The sequence below is a fragment of the Engraulis encrasicolus genome, chromosome 13 (genome assembly GCF_034702125.1).
Source record: "Engraulis encrasicolus isolate BLACKSEA-1 chromosome 13, IST_EnEncr_1.0, whole genome shotgun sequence".
Lineage (NCBI taxonomy): Eukaryota > Metazoa > Chordata > Actinopteri > Clupeiformes > Engraulidae > Engraulis > Engraulis encrasicolus.
This window is the reverse complement of record NC_085869.1, coordinates 12,239,203-12,261,754: the sequence shown is the minus strand read 5'-3', so window position 1 is coordinate 12,261,754 and position 22,552 is coordinate 12,239,203. Positions and strand designations below refer to the sequence as shown.

Below are 22,552 nucleotides of genomic sequence, written 5' to 3'. Positions count from 1 at the left end.
AATTTAACAATTAGAGAGCTGGAACGGCACTATGAGTTAGGGCTGCTCGATTATGAGAAAAATCAATACCACAATTATGAAACAATGGTGTTCTGCATGATTGTTGGGTAGCAAGTCACTTTGTGCTCATAATGGTTCAAGTGGAGGGGAATGCATTCCGCTTAGCGTAAACTACCTTTTGGCAGTATAGACAAATGGCAAATATATTGTTTCAAATCGATATTATGAAAGTTGATTTTGTTTGACAGCAATATTGATATCACAATATTAATACTATATATTGCACATCCCTACTACAAGTGTTATATTTTACTCTCCATGTGCTCAGTTAACATGACAAAGTTTGATGTACTGTGTGTGCAGGCTGGGTGCTATACCATCAGTGTCAGTGAGAAGGGGGAACTGTTAGTTTAAAAAAAATCCAGAAGAGATAGCAGAGAGATAGCACCACAGGGAGTCCTAAAAAAGAGACATGCTCTGACTCCTCATCATCCGCAGTGGTCAACCATGAATCAAAAAGCCCTCCAGAGTACTCTTGCCCAGGAAATGACTCAGACAGAAATAACACCAGAGAGAGAGAGAGAGAGAGAGAGAGAGAGAGAGAGAGATAAAGAGAAAGAGAGAGAGAGAGAGAGAGAGAGAGAGAGACTTGAGAACCAAAATAATAATAACAAAAAGGTGGTGGTGTTTTATCATATTACTTCAAAAGGCGCCACACAATGGTTCCTCAGGCAGATACGAGCACAGTCTGAGGACTGCTGCTCATTATTGAGCTGTTACTAATTATTAATTAATGACCTCTGTCCTTTGTCTCAGCACACGGGGGAAAAAATAATATACCGTAGGTATTTTTAAAAAGGGGCAAGTCTGTGATTTATCATGACTTCAATGGCTCCTGAATTAAATATTAGACACATTAGGCAGATAATATCTTACTTCTTCTTTCTTGCCCATGTAAAAATAGCCGTCTAATTGAAGAGACGCCATATTCAGTGTGTGTAATCAGGAGAGCTGCCACCCCTGTGACTTTTTCGCACTGAATCATTGTCATGGCTCTGACAGAATTAGTAACACGCCTGAGGGATGGCTCACAGATCAACCTACAGCAAAAGCAGTGGTGTAGTCTACGTAGAACGCGGGTATACGGAGTATACCCACTTCTAAATTTCAGGGATTTCAGTATACCCACTTAAAATTGATTGATCCATTGTTTTGAATAGCACAAATATATACAGTATACCCACTTCAAAAAAAGCTCAAATATACGGTATACCCACCATAAAAAAAGTAGACTACACCACTGAGTAGAAGGCTTTCCTGTGGATGACGACCGCCCCATGCCTGTCTCCCAGCTACACCCATTCTTGATGAACTGGGTTGCGAGGAAACCATAAAGGCACTGTGTTCGTGACGTACGGTATTGATATACAGTACCTTATTACGTTTATTGATATTAATATATCAAGGCACTGTGTTCATGACAGATACATTGTTACGTACTGTATACCTTATTGCGTATACTGTATCGATGATATCAATATCACCTGTAAGACTGAATAGCACATTGCACTTTGGTACTGAATAACTGCACTTAACTGTGTTAAAGCTGGGTTTTTTGTCAACCTGTCTTCTTGTCCTAGAGGGATCTATCTATCTATCTATCTATCTATCTATCTATCTATCTATCTATCTATCTATCTATCTATCTATCTATCTATCTATCTATCTATCTATCTATCTATCTATCTATCTATCTATCTATCTATCTACCTACCTACCTACCTACCTACCTACCTACCTACCTACCTACCTTATTGGTTCGATATTGCACTATCCAAATGATAGTAGTTGGACTGTGGCCTGGACAGCTTCCTCACTGTACTTCTACATACAGTATACTGCAAAAAAAAAGTTTGTGATCAAAGCTCCACACAACTTACAATAAAGATTTTAATTAACTTGGAATTCTGAGGCAGCTGGTAAACGTGTGATTTCAAGTTGAATCATGCTGATTTCTTCACAGGATATAGCAGAATTAATGAACTATATCAGTTGTCATAACTTATCACTGATATCATTTTTTACAGTAGAGAGAACTCCTAACATGAACAGGTCAGGTAACAGTGGGGCGTCTTGGCACAGAGAAGGAGTCTATCTAATAAAGGCTTTCTGACAGCTATTCCAATATGACTTGCCAAATGGGTTTTGAAAGTCAAGCAGCACTCGAGTATTCCAAATTTCACTTTAAGCTGTGGCTGTTTCACTTTAAAATTAGGTTAAGTTGGGATTGCCTAATGCATGAAAGGCACTCCGCGACTGATAAGTTAGGTGAGCTGTGCTGTCCGTCCCACAAGGAGGTTGGGCAAGGAGACATCAATATAAAAATCATAAATGTGACGAGATTAACCTGTCAACCGTTAGATAATTGCATTAGTAGTCATAATGCAATTTTAATTGGTTGCCAAGCAGCAAAGCTCCAAGGGCTCATCTTGCATTGCTAGGTTTTACTATTGGGTGTCGAGAATATGCAAAACATGCATATGACAATTATATGCTAGCATATGCATACGCAAACATAAAACAACCCACACAACCAATTTTGCATTGTAAATTCAACAATTAAAGAGTATTGCCTTCGACTCGCTCAGTGTTGAATCAACACTGTGAAATGTATTGCACACGTAATCAACCTCAATTCAAGACAGTTGCCAAACAGTAAGGAAAGCAAAGTCATGGCCAAGATTTGATATTCCAAACAAGTTTGACCTAACAGCAGAACGCATACCAACAATGGTAGAATTGGCCAATAGGGTGTATTGCAATAGTAATTTTATAATGTGCTGTGGTTATGCCATCAATCAGATGTGTGGCCCTTTCTTGTTGTTCTTTGAAGTTATTGAAAAGTAGATTTCTGCTGTAGAATCCCACTGATCAAAATGTCAACGTATACCCCATTGTCAATCCCTTTGATATTATCTTTTCTTTCTTTTATATCATCAACAATGGTTTCTGTCCAGTTCTATCTTGTCCACAATTGAACTGCAGAAAACACACCTTTCTAAAGAATGACTGGTGCCATTGGTCAGATAATTACTGTTGAGGATAAAATGGTGATGATGCAGCCCATGCAGATTTCTATTGGGGCCTCCTCAGTTTCACTGATGGCCCTCCAGACATCTGCCTGCTCACACAACCAGCAGTAGGCTAGCTACTACGCCTGCTGGCACTGCAGGCATTCGGTTGTTGTTGTTTTCTCTTTTTACTTTCCCACCATAATTAGGGACAAGTAGTACAGTGAGTCACTTCATTGTTTTCCCTGCACCCTGATCAACTGTGGGACAATTATGTAAAAAATTAAATCCTGCGTAATCATTACATAAGCAAGCTTTCGCTTTCTGAAAATGGAAATGGGGACAGGTGAGAAGGCCATTTGGCTTTCATTGGATAGTTGTGAGAGAAGATAAAAACAGACAACCATCAAACTGTGTGGGGGCAAAAATAGGTTATTACTCGCTAGCTTACTCCCTTGCTACAAAATATTTATTTCAACAATCACCATGTCCCAAATAAGAGCTTTTTGCTGTCATTGAAGCAGTCCTCAGAGTGTGGAGAAAAACTGTAACAACTGACAATCTGTGTCTCTTTTCTTCCGGATACTTCCATGAGTTGTGACAGCCCCTCCTCCTCGAGGACTGATAATCAGACGTGATTCACTTCCAACCTGGACACTCAAATCAATCTGTTTCTTTTCCTGTCTCTGGCCCCAGGAGGTGGTTGTCGTGAGCTCATTACCACTGTAATTTGTTAGCGCCCAGGTCAAAGCTTTGATTAAACTCCTGTCAAACCTCAGAACTCTTCAAAGGCCATTGCTAATCCCCTCGCTTATGACTTTTTTTTATTATTATTATATATTTTTTACATTTGTTAGGCCTACATTGGCTGACAACCATTGGTCAGTGATACGAGTGATGGTGGTGTTAATAGGGAGGAAAATTAAAAAAAAAAAGTGAATAGTTGTTTGCATCTAGGGTCAGCTTATAGGGTGAATGGGCAAATCTTTGTCATTACTGTAAAGAATAACGATCATGATGGTACAGAAGTGTTTAACTCAGGGGAAGCAAACAGTGATTGCGTTTGAAACCTGCTTTGCAGAAAAATATTTCGGAGAACATTAACCAATAGACGTCAGCTGTCAACTTGTAAGATAATAAACCATAAACTAATTGTACACTTATTCAGTTCTTAATGTTCCACGTTGAATGTCTTGAAAATTAAGGGCTATGTTATACAAAGGCATAGTGCAATAACTACATATTTTGTAATAATTGAGTTAAGGCTGAAAATGGTCTTCATGGCACCTCTTTTATCTTATGAGACACATCCGTATGGCCCAAATGTGTCCTGTTTGAAAGATATTGCAAATGTCAAATTTGCAGTAACTACTATCCAATCTAATACCAAAACGTTGAAGGATTTTTTTTCTCCATTTCAATGTTGTTGTAAGTTACTGCACTTTGCCTTTGTAGGACAGTATGGTGCCATATCATAAGCTTACATCTAGAGAGCCAGATTTGAGTCATATCAGAGGTAATTTACCAATCCTCCCCAATCTCTCTCCCACTGATCCCCTGTCACACTCTGTCACTGATCTCAATAAAGGCAGGGAAAGACAAAAGATATCCTAAAATTAGAAATGCGCAAAAAGAGTGCAGATCTCCGGCAAGGAAGCTGTTTAATAGAACATTTGACTGTTACACCCTATTTTTTCAAGTCTTTCTGCCTTCTTTTGTGGGGATAGAAACTGGAATGTCAAAATTCGCCCTATCCCGCAATGGTGAAGAATCTTTTTAAAAATTCCTCGATCTGGATTGTGATCCGTAAAGAATAGCAAGAAGACAAGAGAAGAAACTGGGCAGAATAGAGAAAGTAGGTAGATAGATAAATAAGTAGATGTAGAGAAAATGAAATAATGAGTTTAAAGAAGATATTGGCAGAGATTATAGAGGCACGCGGTCCACAAGGGTCAGGCCCAGGATAAGTGATAAATTGCCATAGTGAGTGGGGTTCTCAGATGTGGCGCCCGGTGGCAACAGGGGTGAGGACAAACTCCCTTTTCACTTGTCTTGCCTTGCCTTGTCACTGATTGATGGCAGCGTTATACTGGGTAAACATGGCGGCAATATGACTGGAGCCATTCATGCCAATACAAAGGAGTGCTCAACATGGCATATAGGGTGTGTTCCAATATGCGACCTTGCATGCTCCAGTTGAGCTTGTGGCCTTGTACCAGGAAGTAATATGTCATGATGACATCACATCACTGACAAAAGCATTATATTTCAATATTTCGCAAAAGCTCTATTCTAATGTCATTTTCTCATTCGCAATTGGGATGGAGAATGAAAAACAGTCCATCAAAAGATGTTGTGGTTAGGCTGACAACTGGGAAAGTTTATTGCTTTCTCCATGGAGACGGGGCCAGGAGGCATATTGGAATGTACCCCTAGTCTTCACAATATCTATGAGAACTTGCAGTGTAGTTGGCGCCAAAGCATTTTCTGATTGAGGACCGCCATCTGCTGGTCAAAATGAAAGCTACAGCCTTTCTACTCCTTACATTGCCAGACAAAGCCCCTGTTACAAGTTTGTAAACAGAATTGCAATAAATAACCACTGTCTTTCAACACGGGAACAGGAACAGTTTGCATTCTTAGGCTTCAGCTATCATAGTTTGTATCACAGTTTTATAATGAACTCAGGGAAGGGGGGGGGGGGGGCATAATTGGGCCCACATACATTGAATGTATTGGGTGGGGGGCCCTTTCAGATGACTTTTTCCTGGGCCCAGCCAAAGCTGTCAGCGGCCCTGAATGAACTACCCTAAAAAAGGAGTGACAAGATTCCAAGGGTAGCAGGCATATCCTAGAAACTGTCAACTACTCTCTCAAATGGATAGAGCTGAAAGGGGAGGGGGGGCAATACACACAGCTGTCAAGAGCAGCTGTTCCTATAATCTCTCACAGAACTCACATTATGAGTTTTGTTCATGCCTTGCAATATTACTGTGCATCTCAGTACGCCTCAGGTGATATTTCTGACAATGAAATAGCCGGTGCCAGACTGATGCCCTAAAGTCCAGCAGTCTTATTTTTATGCACCATCACAGTAAGAGGCAACTTGTCATTGTCACACACACCATCACATACAAACCCACGCACACACACGTGCATGCGCACGCGCACACACACACACACACACACACTGTCTCTCTGTCTCTCTCTCTGTCATACACACACACACACTCACACAGTCTCACACACACACACACACACACACACACACATTCACACACACACACACACACACACACACACACACACACACACACAATGTCGTGAAGGAATATCGGCAAAGGTCATCAGGCACTTCTCAAGGCCTCTCTGCCTCTCCTCGCAGTGTGGTTGCCATGGTAGGTGTGTGATGATGCCACGTGTTGGAGGGAGCAGGGCGAGTGGGCAGCCCTTGAGGGGGCTAAATAAATAATTGCTACGACGACTGCGTGACAAGCTCGATGCACCTCCATCAACCAGGGGTGCTTTTCTAGAAAGCGTAGTTGTTAGCCAGTTAGCTACTTGGGTAGTTGCCAATGGGAAATTGCATTAAAAACAACAAAGTAGCTAATGACGTTAGTAACTATGGTTTCCAGAAATGCACCCCAGAGTTGTCAAAAGTACTTTGCTAAAGTAGAAGTAACAAAAAAAAAAAAAAGAAACACAGTTTCCTTCCAACACATGTAACTTATCTGAGTAAACAGTAGACCTGTGTTGCTGTGTACTTGTCTTACGATCAGCTAACTCTGCACTGGTTGGATCAGTTAGGTTTTAAGTGTTTTTCAGTAACACACAGTCTATCTATCTCATCTGCAGCAGATTATCTGCTATCAACCACCATATCCCATGGGCCTGCAGTTGAACAAGCATAGGCAGCAGGAGATTTTGAGAACAGGGTGCGTGTGTGTATGCGTGTGTGTGTGTGTGTGTGTACTAGTGGTGTGGATCGGCACTGCCCTCACAATCCGATTCGATCACGATTCGGGAGGTAGTAGATCCGATTCGATTCTATTAGATCCAATCCGATTCGATTCAATTCTACAATGCATTGCAATGCATTACATTTCTACTGAACGCAAAGCAAATGTTCAGCCATGATGAGGAAATACAAGTAGTCAGATACTGAGCAACAATTTATTGGCTGTTTTCTGTATCAGTCTGTATCAGTCTTGCAATGTTTTGAAGTGCTTTTATTTAATTTAACATTCATTTGCTCCAGAAATATCCATGGAAGTAATTGAAACTTAAAAAAATTGCCGGATTGATTCTGGAACTTGCCGGATCTGGATCTGGATCGTCCATGCCCCGGATCGATTCGGATCGCCGAATCGATCATTGTTGACACCACTAGTGTGTGTGTGTGTGTGTGTGTGTGTGGGAGTGAGTGAGTGATTGATTGTGTGTGTGTGCATGCGCGCGTGTGTGCGTATGTGTTTATGTGTGGGAGAGAATGATTGCGTGTGATTGCGTGTGATTCTGTGTGTGTGCATGTGTGTGTGTGCATACGCACACATGCTGGTTTATCTGTGTGTATTAGTCTGTATTAGTCTATTTCTGAGAGAGAGAGAACAATCATTGATTGCATTAGAATAATATACAATCAATGAGAGAGAGAGAGAGAGAGAGAGAGAGAGAGAGAGAGAGAGAGAGAGAGAGAGAGAAAGAAAGAAAAGAAAGAAAGAGCATTTTATTGTGTGTGTACTGTATGTGTGTGTGTGCGTCTATATGTGTGTGTTGCATTGCATCACTCTGAGTGTGTGTGTTCCTATGTGGTTTGGCGCGACTCTTAAATAGCACTAAATCTGACAGGTAGCCTGTGCGGTGTGCGCCTAGCAACCTAAGGGACGGCTCATGTGTACCAGCAGGCCTGCAAGGGGCCTCTACATTACAGCTAAATACCCTTAACGATGCCGAGACATGTCATTACTGCAAGACGTGTCAGCGATACTGAAATATAGACGCCACTCGTCAATTACACAAGTCACATGGATGACGCAGACGCCTCCTTAGCCTAGTGCAGTAGCTTACAAAGTGGGGGCCTGGGACCCCTGGGCGGGCCGTGAGATGGTGGTGCTACAGGGATTCCGCAGCGAGTTGGAAGGAAAAGTATTACAAAATAGAAGGAATAATTGAATCATTAATGTAACAAAATAAGCAAAACGATATTCCCATTAGTTACCAACTGCATTATACCAATCTACAGGACAACATCTCTGAACACTCTGCACTAATATTGTTATTTTATATACCCAAGTGCATTGAAACACAGACCTAGACAATGTTTGTGATAGGGGGTGCACAGAAACATAGTGTGGCACAGCCTATATAAGGGGGGTCTTGGCTGGTCTCAATCCGGTATATGGGGGGGTGGGGGACATGGTAAAGTTTGGGAACTTCTGGCCTAGTGCACTGAACTGACCACACGTTTGGGTAAGCTGCAAGGGTGTCTTCTTTGCTACACCTTCCAAGTTCATTACATAACAGAAATGGTTTCACTGGTACAAAGACACAAAACAGACAGGTGTCTTGTTTTACTGTAACTTTGTGTGCAGAATGGGGGTAGAGTTTTACACAAGGCATTATACAAAAAATCCAAGTCTGTTTTCCTTGTGTGATAAGCTAATATGTTTTTAAGAGTTTTGCTCAGTGGTGCACACAAAAAAAACGGAAAGGCAAAAGATAAAATAGTATATAATTATAGCAAAAAGCCTATATTTGATTTTGTTCACAACTCTGTGGAGGGGAAAATATAGCACCGCATCGTGATTAATAATCGTGATTTCAATTTTGATCCTAATAATCGTGTGATCATTTTTTCCATAATCGTGCAGCCCTACTGCTGCTGCTGAGGTGGGAAGTTAGTTATCACCGTGACAGTGCCAGGCAGGGCTACATCCCTGGAAAAATACAGAGCAGAGTAGACTGACCCCGGTGGCACTTATGCTAATTCGACGTCTAACAGCTCTTCACTGTGATTGTGAAATAAAGGGCCGCCCCGAATCCATTCCTCTTAATTATGCTTCATTTGGCCATGAGACAAAAATCTTTAATTGCTTTCCTCGCAGCCAGCAGCAACAGCCCCCTGGTTGGCAAAGCAAAACACACAGGGCTAGCAAATTAGGGGCCTGCAATCTGCAGGGCACAATCTAGCCGCGCACACCAGAGAGGCCTCGTAATGAATTCGCTGGCTTTGTTCTGCCCACTCAACCCTGGTGCTTCCACGGGGCTTGACACAAAATAGTAAGAATCAGGTTATTATGATGCTCCTGCTATTAAAAAAATAAAATGCTAACTGCAATAATAATATTCAGCTTGCGGGGGCATACTACGACAAGAGCTAATGCAAATGCTGACCCCTGGGTACCATGCATTTGCATTCACAAGTAGGTTGATGCGTATCCTATACAGTACATGTGTAGAATAACCCTCAGAGCTGTCAGTGTGGATGACCGTGCATTATGAACATGCATTATTCCCTTCTGAGCTGACTGTTATATACTGTAGGCCTACACAGCAGTAATTCTGCTGCCCTTATGAAATAAAATGCGCAAAACTGCAACTTTGTTCTGCAGGATTAACTTAGTGTACTTACTAGTAGTTACTTAGTTACTTACTGCATTTCTGTGACCAAAATAGTGGACACAAACAAAGCATTATGTAGGGTTTTTTTTTAACGTCAGTTATAACACAGTAATATACAGATTTGGTCATGTTTTCTCTCACTCACTGTTTTTTTAATTCACTGATTAATTCATCAAATTGTGTTTTGATGGTACATTTCATAAAGAAAATGGCTTCTGTTCTGTCATGGCCTTGAACTTTTACAATGATCAACTGTTGACAGGCAAGCCTCAAGGGTATGTCCCCAAACCCTCCTCCTATGACATTAAGTGAGAGGTCCCAGTTGTCATTGGGTCGGTTACCTTTCTTACACATGGCATTACTGTTATGAACATGTCGTGTGCCCCCCTTGTTTCAAGACCATGGTGCCCTGGTTGGTAAGGTCCCTAAGGAAACAGGCAAAGTCGTGCCTCCTGTGAGAGCCTCCCCAGAACAACAACCAGAGAAAATAGGGTGTTCCCAGAGGACTGTCTCCTGAGAATAGGGGGCAACCCTTCATAAAATCGGAGTACAAAATGGTAGCATTCACATGAGCCGTGGTAATGTCTAACATGAAGGTAGGCTACTATTGCTAAAATATTTTTGGAATCACGATAGAAGCTATGGTGATCTTTACGCGTGACCAACCAGGAGAAATGAGAGCATAATTTGTTTACTGGAGAAGTTCGGAGAAAGTCTTCATGGCTGCCCACTGAGACATGGGTTACATACAGTTTGTTGTAAAAGGCTTCCATAAGCATCCTCATTGAAGATACCAGCATTTTTAAGACACGTGGTCCAGATGTGAAGACACTGGCGCGCGCGCGCGTCCATTCCTTTAAATCACGGTCAAATAAAATGTAAAACAAAAACAGAGACTTGCCTTCCTCTGACATGAAAGACACCTTCCGGACTCTTGTGGTGGTATTGTGTTCAGCATTTCTGATGACATGGTGCTGGTTGTCAGCTATGTCCAGGCTTGTTTTGGCGTCTGGTTCCCTCTCTTTCGCGGCAACTGATGCAACTTTCCTCCTCGCGAGTGTGGAAGAAAGAGTGCCCATGTAGGAAAAACAAGTACCTCCAAAACTGTCAACGGCATTAGAACCACAGCTGTTCGGACATTTTCATACACATACGAAATCTCCACTTCTCCTCATTTTAGCCACGTTTCTCCTGTGCAACTACAATACAATTTGAGGAGAGAGTATTTGGAGCGCCTATCTCGCCCAGGCGTGCCAACAGCAGGTGATGTAGATTAAATGCTATTGACATTTGCAACGCAGGAGGCACTGTAACACCATATTGTGGTCATAGTAGAAAATTAATATTTTGAAGGTCCTATTACAATGTCCTGCCCTAACAAATACATACAATAAATGCAATTATCAAAATGAATTACAAAATAATGTCATTTCTTTCATTTTATTCGAAACAAATCTTGCATAGGCTACACACATACACATGCATAAAATAAAACCAAAGTTACTCTACTGTAGTGCAAGGCAGGACAGAGAGGGGGATTGCATCAGGAATGCAATAACACTGGATTTAAAAAAAACTACACACAAACTGGACTTTTTCTGCAATAATCTGCTGTAGGAACAAAATACTCAACAATACTGTAAGGGACTTGCTTGCTGTTGTGCAATAAATAAAAAGCCATGTGGGAAAAAAACAATGTGTGAAACAGAACAATGTTGTTGTTGACTACAGGAACAAAAATAGGATAGTTGAGCTTTCAAGAGCAATGCCACTCCCGTTGATCTTCGTTGATCTTCGGGGTTACAGATTTAAAGGTCTTATTTGATTATCAGCTAAAGTATAACTCTAACCTTGTAGGGAATGTGTGTGAGTGAAAATAATATCAACAAAAACTACATCAATATCAGTCAAAACTTGGTTACCTAAAAAAAATCTAAAAATACTAAATATAAAACATTGAAAAGCTGCTTGTGGATATCAACCCATCTATTTGAACAGTCACAGGAGCTACATTTTACAATTAAATTATTAAACCATCCAGCAGAGTTGAAAATTAGGCTACAGAATGGATCTGCAGCGAACATCTATAACAGAATGGTGCGCTATGTAATTAAACCATGGAGAACACTAAAGCAAATTATTGGAATTTTATTGGAGTGAAAAAAGCAAATGTCTTCCAAAACATGGTTCAAACATTTGCCGTTCATAACACAGCTAACATGAAGTGACTTTATCCTATGGGCAATACTGTTTGCACACTGTTGTAAATGGTGTAAGTATGTAATTTCTGAAACAGTTCATATGCAGCACAGTAGCCTCTATGTACATTCATGGCAATGTCTTACACACACCAAGGGGCAGACAGCTTGTCATGCTTACAGCGTAAGAAGACTGCTCAGTGACCATTGATGTGCATGTTTGCCTGCGGTTTGTAACTTTTCAGCTGTTCCATGAAGCTGGGGATTGGACAGGAGGTTGGTCGCACCGTCTTCACCTGGGTGAGTGCGTCATCGAACGGCTGTCCCTCTCTGGACATGAGGTATCCAATGACCACGGCGGCACAGCGCGACACGCCAGAGTTGCAGTGGACCAACACAACTCCTCTCTAAGAGAAATGGAAAGCAGGAGAGAGAGACTCAGTTCAGTGGCAGTCAGGTCTGGGGATATCTAATGTACACAACCAGGGCTGGACAGGCCATTTGGCATACAGGGTATTTTCCCGGTGGGACAATAGTCCTCAGGGGCCGATGCTGTTGATTTTTTGTTTTTGTTTACTTGTTTGTTTTTTCCCCTTCAAGACCAGCCCTCAATATAGATAGCGCAGCCCAATGGTCTATTTTTAAAGGACCAGTTCAGTCAATTTCAATATGCTGTTGTACTGTTCACGCTATCCTTGACTTGTCAGTACCCGGTGATGCCACATTTTTCTGCTCAGCCCTTTCCGAGATATGAGCTATTCTGATGGGGGCAACGTTTGTTTACTAGGTACCGCTGTTTGCTAGCTGTCTACTGATGTTGCATAACCTTTTGGATGTTTTTGGGAATAAATAAAGATGTTTTTTTGAAATGTAAACAAACAGCTGCCCCCATTACAATGACCAGGATCTCAGAAAAGGCTGAAGAAGAAAAAAAAAACTCAGGTGCTGTCAAGTCCAGGGTAGTGTGAGCATTACAACTGCATGTTGAAATTGACTGAAGTTAGTCCTTTAAAATAGATAGTGGACTGAGATCGTAGAGAATTAGGGGAGGGTGAGAGGCTGGTCTATGAGGAAAATGCCCATGGCTGATTTTCAGCTCCAGTCCAGTGCAGTGCAGTGTCAGTGACACCGTATCCAGGGCAGGCCAAGCAGTAAAAGGACCAGAGCACTTCGCTTCATTGTGCTTCTCAGGTGGGCAGGCCAGGCAGTATATAGAGATCCAGCCGTTTAGCGATGCAGGTCAGGATCTGATAGGCAGGTATAGGCTATACGATATGGAAATTCATGACACCAGCACCAACTGAAGGGCTAATGTCACCCACCAATGATAAAATCTCCAGTCGGAAAACAAAAGAATAGCTAAAAACCCCACGCGCTTGTATTAATTAAGGCAAAGCTACTTGCCATATCGCTGGTGACACAGGGGAGGTAAGAGGGCAAGGAAACTACTCACTCAGTCACTCACTCACTCACTTTAAGAGCGCCCAGCGATGGAAACTTATTTTGAATAGGCGGCTGGCATGTAATCATAGGCCCTAGAGAATTTGCCTCATGTGACAGTGTCAGGTTGTGGGTGACTGGCTCATCTATTTGGTAAAGAGGTTGTATGACAGACAATGGCCAGTAGTGATATGATCTTTCTACAACCCGCTGAATAATGAATGGTGAAAACTCAGCATTTATTATTTACTACACCGTGCGGTTGCCTGGAATAAAGGCACGCCGACCATTGGCTAGCTTTTGAGTATCAGGTAGGCTGGACATTAAAATCGGACACTCAGGAAATTACAGCACTTTGACAGGGATAAAACACCCCCTTTTATTATGCACTCATGAAGCGGATAGGGTCAGCTTGCCCCCCAACCCCCTGCCAAGCACAGGTGAATATACTTCATTATAACGCCCTAAAGCTGTAACAAAGAGTCATGGATGTATAATAATAATATAATAATAATAACTGTGTTTGTATAGCACAAAATCATACAAAGCATGCAGCTCAAAGTGCTCAACAAATGGATAAACATCAATGTTAAAAATAAAAAAATAATGGAGTGAGGTAGAAAAGAGAGAAAATAAGTAGATAGATAAATAAGTAGATGTGGAGATGTGTGGAGATGTGGAGACATTGTAATATGTAAATATTGAGTCTTACCTCTGCCTTGGCTTGTTCTATAAACTGAGTGCACTCCTGAATGTATGAAATGATGTCCGTGTCTGGCTGGTCCAATATAGTCAGCGATTTGTAAATAAACAGATCAGGAAAGGCATTCTCCACCACCCCGTAAGCCACATTCAATATGTGTGTGACCTGAAACTCAACAAAATGCACAAAAAGCGAATCCTTGTTATATTTTGAGAAATACTTCACTGGGCACATGCAGGAACAGTTGAACTAACTATACAACTTTCTATCGAACATAAACTTGTCATTGGGGTGAGTATGAAATCAGTCACTCTTACCTTGTGTTTCCTCAATGTTCCAAAGTCATTTGCTGCATCTTGAGAGCCTGATAGAAAGAAAGAAAGAAAGAAAGAAAGAAAGAAAGAAAGAAAGAAAGAAAGAAAGAAAGAAAGAAAGAAAGAAAGAAAGAAAGAAAGAAAGAATGAATTGATAAAGAAAGAACTGAAACTTGGTAGACCTCTGAACTCTTGCTAGCATAAATAGGTCATGGATGGCCAGGGGTATGTCAGCATAATATTTCACAAAATCACTCAAAGCATTTTTAGCTTACAGAGTCAACAAACAAATAAACAAACACAAATACAGTGTGTAAATAAATGACTCTTTACCAATAACGCACTCACCCAGCAATAAGTGTGGCTTGACAATTCCAACTTGGAGGTCCCAGCTGGTGTCTTGTACATAACCAAAGGTAGTCTCTGGCTGGACCGTGTCCTCGACGACGTGAACGGTGGATCCTTTCCAGGTCTCAATAATCCGCCTGCCGCTCAGAGTGGTCACCCTGGTGCATTGTTTTCTCAGATTAGTCTTAGAGAAGGATTTTATTTCTTGGGCAAGAGACTGCATCACATGTGTCTGATGGCTTTCCTCGCAGCAGAAAAAAAGTGAAGTGGAGGTGAAGTGAAGTGAAGACCCCTTGATGGCTTGCCTGTCCCCACACGAGGGAGAGCTGTGGTCTATCACCGATAGCCTACCTGGTCAGGTGATACTGATGTTCGCGTAGCCTACATTCCTCTCCTAGGCTGTGTGTTGCCTGCCTGCAACCTAAGCAACTGAAACTGAGAGCACCTCTTAGCCTACTTGAAAAAAGGTCACTGTTAGTATTGCCACCCATTGTGGGAAATGTAACATCAGAAGCACATTAGTGATACCCACAAGTCGATGAGTTTTTTTATTCATTGATCAATTTGCAGGGTTTTTTTGTGCAGAAATTACTTAAATGAATGTGCATACTGTCAGAAACACTTAGGCCTAATTCAGTGATGCTTATTACAGGCCAATGCATAAAAAACATATTGCTCTAGAGGAAAAACTGTAGCCTACTAGTCTATTAGGCCTACAATATTGTAGTCTTGCACATCTTGGTCATTGCTGGCCATTCTGGTAACAAATCAAACTTAACACAATGTTTTGAAGGCTGTCCACAAATAATTAATTGTTAAAAATCAATCAATCAATCAATTAATTACTTAATTAATTAATTAATAAAAGGTGTATTGTTGTTTTAGAAATTATATACAATGTAGCCTAGTCTAAACTACCAAATAAATGAATTCCATAGATTAAAAAAAAAAAAAAAAAAGAAAGAAAAGAAAAAAAAAGTATCTTCTTCATAACTGCCAAAAAGAAGTGAAAAGACAACTTTGACAGACCTAACCTACCATTGATTTGGGGAGAAGATGGCAGAGTGAGGCCTGCATCATGAAGCCTGATGTGCACAACAGAAATATTTCATTTAAAATACTGTGCTAGAGCAGGGCCATTTCATATTTGCCTGTAGCTACTTCACAAATGAGAATGAATCAGATTTACAATGTTACAATGGGAAAAAAATATATCTGGGAACAGGCGGAAATATCAACCGAAGGATGCAAGTCACGTGATGTGCGTTGGTGTTGCAGGAAACAGCCTCGTTCTGATAGTTAGGGCAACACCTAGAAAAAAAACAGGGAGTCAGAGGAGGGGAGAGTGGAGTTGACGAGGATTTTAGCCCGTAATATGGGCAAATTTTAACACTAAACACGCTGACTGCTTCTGTCTTATCTAACACTACATTAAGAGTTTTTCGATCCCTTTGGATTCGTGAAGCACACTAGCTAAATTGTAAGCATGTCGCGGGGTGTGTTACAACCAAGCCAGCAAAAGCTGGCGGAGAAACTGACCATTTTAAACGACAGAGGCATCGGGATGCTCACCCGTATCTACAATATCAAAAAGGTAAGGCATTTAGAACTGAGCCTAGATACTGTTTTAATAACACCTCAATTATATCTCAATGCCCTATAATTTTGCTTGCTATCATTACCTATCTGAGCGACAGAATTCCCAGTGAAAGATGACTGCAGCGATAGCATACAGGACAGCAAGAGACAGGAATTCGGGAAGGCCCTGACAGAAAAGGCTTCAATATCGACCTTATTGTGAATATGTAGATGTGTGTGATGGGGTATAACGTAGCTGTATAAACACTATGTTTAAACGACGAATTATTGCTTTCCTTTGAGATATATTGTAGCAAGATGGTGGTCCATTTATTCCCAACCGGGTTTTGGTTACTGCTATGTGCGTTTCTCCCAGACTGGTTTGACGATAATGTTAGCCCAGCTGTTGCTAACTGTGTAGCTAGCTGATGAAACCATCCCAACGTTAGTCTACCCTTTCACCATTTGTGAGGCTTATTTCAACTTGTGCACCATACATTCTGCAAACGTTCAAACCGTGTATACGCGGCTGATTCACTAAGCAAATGATGTATGTCCTGGCCGTGTGAGGCATTTCCATTGCATCCTCGTTAGCTATTAGCAAGTTAGCTTGCTAGCGATGGTGGGCTTTCCTCCTTCAGACAGGAGAGGCAGACACACTCGCGCTGAGACAGTGAATTCAAAATGCATTGAATGAATCACTCAATGGTAACCTGTCCACTGGTGCTTTTTGCAACCTGCGTTAAGGCTACTATTATCTCGAAGCCTCTTGTTCTTGATCTCAAGAAAAATATTTGTTTGGTTTCGTTGACGTGTTATGTTGCGTGTTGCAGCGTTTGCAGGCTGGGTTTGCTGCCCCCAGGGCACTACGTTAGCTCTCTACTACGTGACATGTTACGCTGTCAAACAGAGAGCAGCAGCACACAGACGGATAATCCAATGCATCTAGAGCTCTAGGTCTAGTTCTAGAGCTGTCAGCTATGTTCCACTTCCACCTGTGCTCCAGCTATTTGAACTGTTGGTTGCAAACCACAGCTGTCAGGTTTACGCGTGTTTGATATTTTGATTTATCACTCAGTGTAGTAGGCTACATTCCATTGCACCCCGGTTCTACCCATTTCTGTCATACATTGGGTCATAACGAAGGTCCTAACTGTCTTGGCCCCTCCAAAGCTGTTCTATGCTGCCTCGTCTGTTTTTGACAAGATACAGTGTAGGTGGTATAATATGGATACACATGCTTTTTAAAACCTGTTGTGTTCCGTTCAAGACTAATTTTGTCATGTGCTGATAATCTATTAATTATCTCCACTTGCATAGTAGGCATCCTATTTTAATAGTAAATATAAATAAAATATGGCAAATTATTGGGCAGCAATTTACATTTAATACTGGAACCCATAATTTGTTTTGCTTTTGATGCCCATCTTATCAAAGCTTTACTGCTGATATTCAGAATATCAGATATCAGATATACTAAAAAAAAAAAAAAAAAAAACCCTTTTTGCTGAAAAAACTGGATTGCTTTCATACAGTCACTAGCATGAGCCCCTAGATGACAAATGATTATAGAACTTAGAGAGCGTAGAGCAGAACCTTGTCCCGGCCTAGTCAGCACCTTGCCTGGTTACCACCAGACCTAATCACAAGTGAGAGTCTTTCAAATCGGAATACTGTAGAACTAAAGGCAGTATGGGAGTTCCCAGGCTGGTCATCACCTTCCTTCCCCTCGATTCCTAAGTGGCATCCACCCTGGCTGTGTTAATGCTATGTGTCGTGCAGAGAGTGTTTTGTACCCTGCTCTGTGATGTGTTGGGCACTGGCGCTCTTCTTGGAGACCTCTCAGTGAACAACACACTGGCAGGAGCAAACTGGAAGCCGTCCAGCTTCACTAGAAAGAAGAAAGTGTAGTTGAGAGAACTGTGTCTCCATGTATAGTTGGGAACTGTGCTAGGCTATTAGGCTCTCTTAGCATCCCCCCCGTCCCCCGTCCCCCGCTCCTCTCATCCCCAACAAGCCTATCCCTTTAGTCCCGGGTACCGTAGCCTCCAGTGCCCCAGCCCCAGCCTCAGCCTCGGCTTCACCCCCTCCCCCCACCCGTCACCCGACTTGCTCTGAAGGCCTACTTTCCCCTCTAGGCTCCCCACTCACGCACGTCCTCACGTTCCTCAACCACCGCCCGGCCTCAACCCCCAATCCCCTTCCACATCATTGTGTCACCCTGAAACCGGGTGGCCGGGCAGTGCAGTGCAGTGCGCCCCTCGCCAATGACTGATGCATATTCATTGCAGTGCATCCCGCTTGCCAATTAGGCCACAGAAGTGGCTCTATACTGGTGCATGGAAAAAAAAAACACCACAAATAAGTTTCAGTCTTAACTGGAAGACACTGAACAAATATCTACAGTCACTCGCTCTTTCTTTTTCTCTCTCTCTCTCTCCCTCTCTCTCTCTCTCTCTCTCTCTCTCTCTCTCTCTCTCTCTCTCTCTCTCTCTCTCTCTCTGTCTCTCTCTCTTTCTCACTCCCTGTCTCTCTCTCTCTCTCTCTCTCTCTCTTTCTCACTCCCTGTCTCTCTCTCTCTCTCTCTCTCTCTCTCTCTCTCTCTCCCACATCTCTCCCTCCCCATCCAAGGCGTCCAAGTTCAGTGGATATCTCTCCATGTGTCTCCATCTTTGTGCGCTCCTATGAACGTGTGTACAGTACACTGTATATACCACCATGCCCCAATATCTACTACATGTTCTGCCATGTTAATCGTCGACGGAGACATCATCATATCTGATGGGGGCTTCCTTCCTTCCTTCCATGTGGCCGAGTGCGTTACGTGAGTGTGGGCATTTGCAGCGTATCGTGAGCAAGCGACGGAGTGAGCAGAGCCGAGCTGAGCATTTAGGTTTTCAGTTGCTTAGCAACTGTAAAGACTTTGACATCAGCACCGCCGTCTCTAGATGCAGTGGAAATCGCAGCAATCTCGTGCAGTTTTTGCTGTGAAGTGGTTCACAAGCAAGCGCTCTGTCACTGCTTGCCCTTTGATGGGGAGACATTTTTAAATCAAAACATCCAAAATTGTTTTGCTGAATTATCATTGCATCTTGGCATTACGCTAGATAAACAAATGGTAGGTTATGATTTGAGTTCATTTTTTGTATTTGCGGGTAATGGCCTACAGGAAGAATAAGCCGATGTTTTATACAACGGCATACTTTATACATTCAATTTGTTCCGTTTATTATATACAGGGCCTGGATAGTTAAAATATTGAAGACATGCCCTAAATAAAATGATTTTATCATGGAAAAATGGGGGGAAAAAAAACTCACTCCGCAAAACCACACAGGAAATGACACTAGGCATCCTCAGAAAAAGACCGGAAGTCCCATGTTGCTTATCTCAGTCAGTATTTAGGAGTGAGCGCCTTAACCACTCCGCCTTAGTGAGGGAGGGAGAGAGGGAGAGAGGGAGTCATGTCATGCTATTTACCATGACCAGCACACTCCTCCTGAGATCACCACTGAATTACTGGAAGCTTAAAGCCTGCAGAGGAGTGTGTGGTGGTGAATCCACCCATTTCAGCACTGCCTGCCTATGTGGTGCTATGTCACATGGATAAGACATTCATGTATGTGTAATAAATAGGCCATATGACTCAGGGTCCAGATTTGAATTGTTTGCTGATGCTGCTGCTGCTGTTGTTGTTTCATGTGTGACTGTGGTAAGCAACAGCACTAATTTACTATTTTATTTATGAAGGCTTTCATGGAAGACTTCATTCATATAAAGGGCCAGAGGAAAGGTCCTCTAGACTAGTAGTCTCTTGGGCACACCACTGAGTCCTGCACATCCTTGACCTCAATCTGCTTCTCCTGTCTCTCTTCGCTCTCCTCTCCTCTCCTCTCCTCTCCTCTCACTCTCCTCTCACTCTCCTCTCCTCTCACTCTCACTCTGGTTGGTCCAGGCTAGGCCAGGTCTCCAACGCATAGCAGTCTCTCAATAGAGAGTGCAGCCATAATTAATTGTGGACAAGAAGAACCTTCAGCTCTTAATCAGGTCACTGACTTGACTTGCCACTGAGAGTCAGATGTGTTTTGTTTCGATACTAGCTTGGATCGATCCTCTGCTGGCTAACAGGCTAAGGCTAAATTAGTGGTGCCCAGATTACCTTGTGGTGTTATCTGGTGGTCGAGATGGAGCCTGATTATCATCGACTTATAAACCTCTTTGAGACTTGGTCTGACCAAGAGCATAACTATTAACGTTTCCCAATCGGCGTGGTTGACCCACCTCCCTAGGCTCGCTACTGGTTGACTGGTATCCAACAAAGTGGGTGGAGTTCCAGATTTTTCTGGAGTTCAGAAACCATATTTGCATTGCTCTAGGCCTGACTAGAAGCATCGGTGAAGGTGTTGTGTCACTAGGAGGGCGTGACTTGGCTAGTCGAGATGGCCACTGATGATGCTGTGTGCATGTTAACTGTGTGCTGTTGTTTTCATGAAACAGGGGGGAAGGGGGAAGGGGTTGTCATCCAATCACCAGCCACCATTTGTTTGTTTATTTTATTTATTTGGTTTTCAACAAGTGAAGTTTAGTTGGGAGTCACCGTTTAGAGTGCAGCATATAATGATCACTACAGGTATTGCATGGAATATTTTAATATACTATCTGTCAGGTGATTTTTAATTTATTTTTTATTTTCTTGGTAACTCACTTTTTACAAATCATTTTCAGTATCCCATTTTTGGGTCTAAGTTTTAGTTTGGTCTCAAAAAGTCACTTTATGGAACACATTTTTTTGCTTTTTGTTGCATTTATTTATTTTTTTGGTTAAAATATTATTTTATTCTTAAGTTGGCTTGCATGGATTTTTTTTAAACGTTTTTCGTTTGGTTTTGTTTTCTCCCTTTGAACTAATCACATAATTCCTGGTCTTTTCTCCAAAACGTGACACATGAATCCTTGAATCCTTGTTAGTAAGCCTCCTGTGTCCCTTGACTGTCCCCTGGAAAAGTGGACTCTTGCATGTTGTGTGTGTTAGCTCTGGGAACGTGCAGTCTCTCACCCTTTAACCCAGATGGTGCCCCTGTCTCAAGGAGAACTTGCCTTACCTTTACTTTACCTGTATGCCTACCTAACTCGTTAGAACAACTGTCTGTAACGACTTGACTTAGCTGAATTTTATCAATTGACTTTTTTTAAAGCATAAGATGAAAAAGAAACAGGAAAAAAACATTAATCACTCAAAACATTTTAGTTCCCAAAGCTAATTTTTATTTTGGACGTTAGACATGCATGGTAGATATTTGGAAACCTGTGTTTTATGTGTAATTTTCTCTCTTTCTGTTACAATGCTTCCCCCCAGCAAGGACAAGTTTGGAAGGTTTGCACAGCTTTTCACCTTCCCTACACCCCCCCCTCCCCCTTTTACCCCTCCTCTCCCCCAAAATCTCAGTCCTCCTCGTCTGCCTACCTTACCCCTCTTCCACACCCCCACCTCTTCCCACCCTTTTTTCTGCTTTCCTTACCAGCCTCATAATCCCATAAACTGTTATCAACTCACAATGCCGTAGCACAGTTCAAAGAAAAGGCCGTTCCCCTTTCCCCCTCCAAAATATAATCGAATTATTTTTTTATGTAACGTGCTATCAGGGATTGGTTTGTTCTGATTGATTTGTTTGTTTGTTTGTTTTGATTTATTATTTCCATTTTATTGTTTTGTGTTTGTTTGTTTTGTTGTTCAGTATTCTCATACATAATGTGCTAGTTTTTGCATAATTGCCTTAGGCTAGCGTTATTCATGGGTCTTTGCACTAGCCTACTACGGTGCGACATGGTAAGCCATAGCCACATACTGTAGGCCATGTAGCCTAGTTTTACTGCCAGTTTAATTGATAGACACCCTAGTTAGTCCTTTTGTGCACTGAGTAGTCGTGTGTCTCTTTGTCGTACGGTCTAACAGTTTTAATTGATGAAATCACAGAGAGTGCATGCTGTGTTGTAGTATAAAAGCTTGCCCTAAGCACAGCTGTATTGCCATACTCCAGATACGCTACCCTCCTGCCTTGATAGTATTGGTCATGACCACTGTAAACAAACTTTGGTGTTTTTATTTTGAGTGCTGCAGGGTTTCCGTACTCCTCCTTACTATCAAAGGCAGCTGTGATATGGCAACATAGCTGTAGCTATCAGGGCAATATACCAGAAAGTTTGATTTTTTGGGGTGGGGATTTGTTATGAACTCAAACCCCAAGCCACTTTTAATTCCACTTCCACTCAATCGCCTCT

At 42.0% G+C, this 22,552-nt stretch overlaps 2 protein-coding genes across 7 annotated transcripts in view; one reads left to right on the top strand and one right to left on the bottom strand.

Moving 5' to 3' along the window:
• Positions 1 to 11,911: 11,911 nt before the first annotated feature.
• Positions 11,912 to 14,918, bottom strand: dusp19a (dual specificity phosphatase 19a). The gene is made up of 4 exons (XM_063214442.1): positions 14,696 to 14,918; positions 14,351 to 14,397; positions 14,043 to 14,198; positions 11,912 to 12,297 (listed from the first exon to the last, which is right to left on the bottom strand). The coding sequence occupies exons 1-4, from the start codon at positions 14,916 to 14,918 to the stop codon at positions 12,088 to 12,090; spliced, it is 636 nt and encodes a 211-aa protein (XP_063070512.1). The 3' UTR covers positions 11,912 to 12,087.
• A 1,035-nt stretch (positions 14,919 to 15,953) lies between these two features.
• The window catches only part of nckap1 (NCK-associated protein 1), an 85,689-nt gene continuing 79,090 nt past the window's right edge, over positions 15,954 to 22,552 (top strand). For 3 of the 6 annotated variants that reach the window (XM_063213050.1, XM_063213049.1, XM_063213048.1), the window contains exons 1-2: positions 15,974 to 16,289; positions 21,630 to 21,647. In XM_063213050.1, coding sequence (XP_063069120.1) covers positions 16,182 to 16,289; positions 21,630 to 21,647 — 126 coding nt within the window. In that variant the 5' untranslated portion in view covers positions 15,974 to 16,181. Of the gene's footprint in view, positions 16,290 to 21,629; positions 21,648 to 22,552 lie in introns of all 6 variants that reach the window. The other 3 variants (XM_063213053.1, XM_063213052.1, XM_063213051.1) reach the window with 1 other exon arrangement.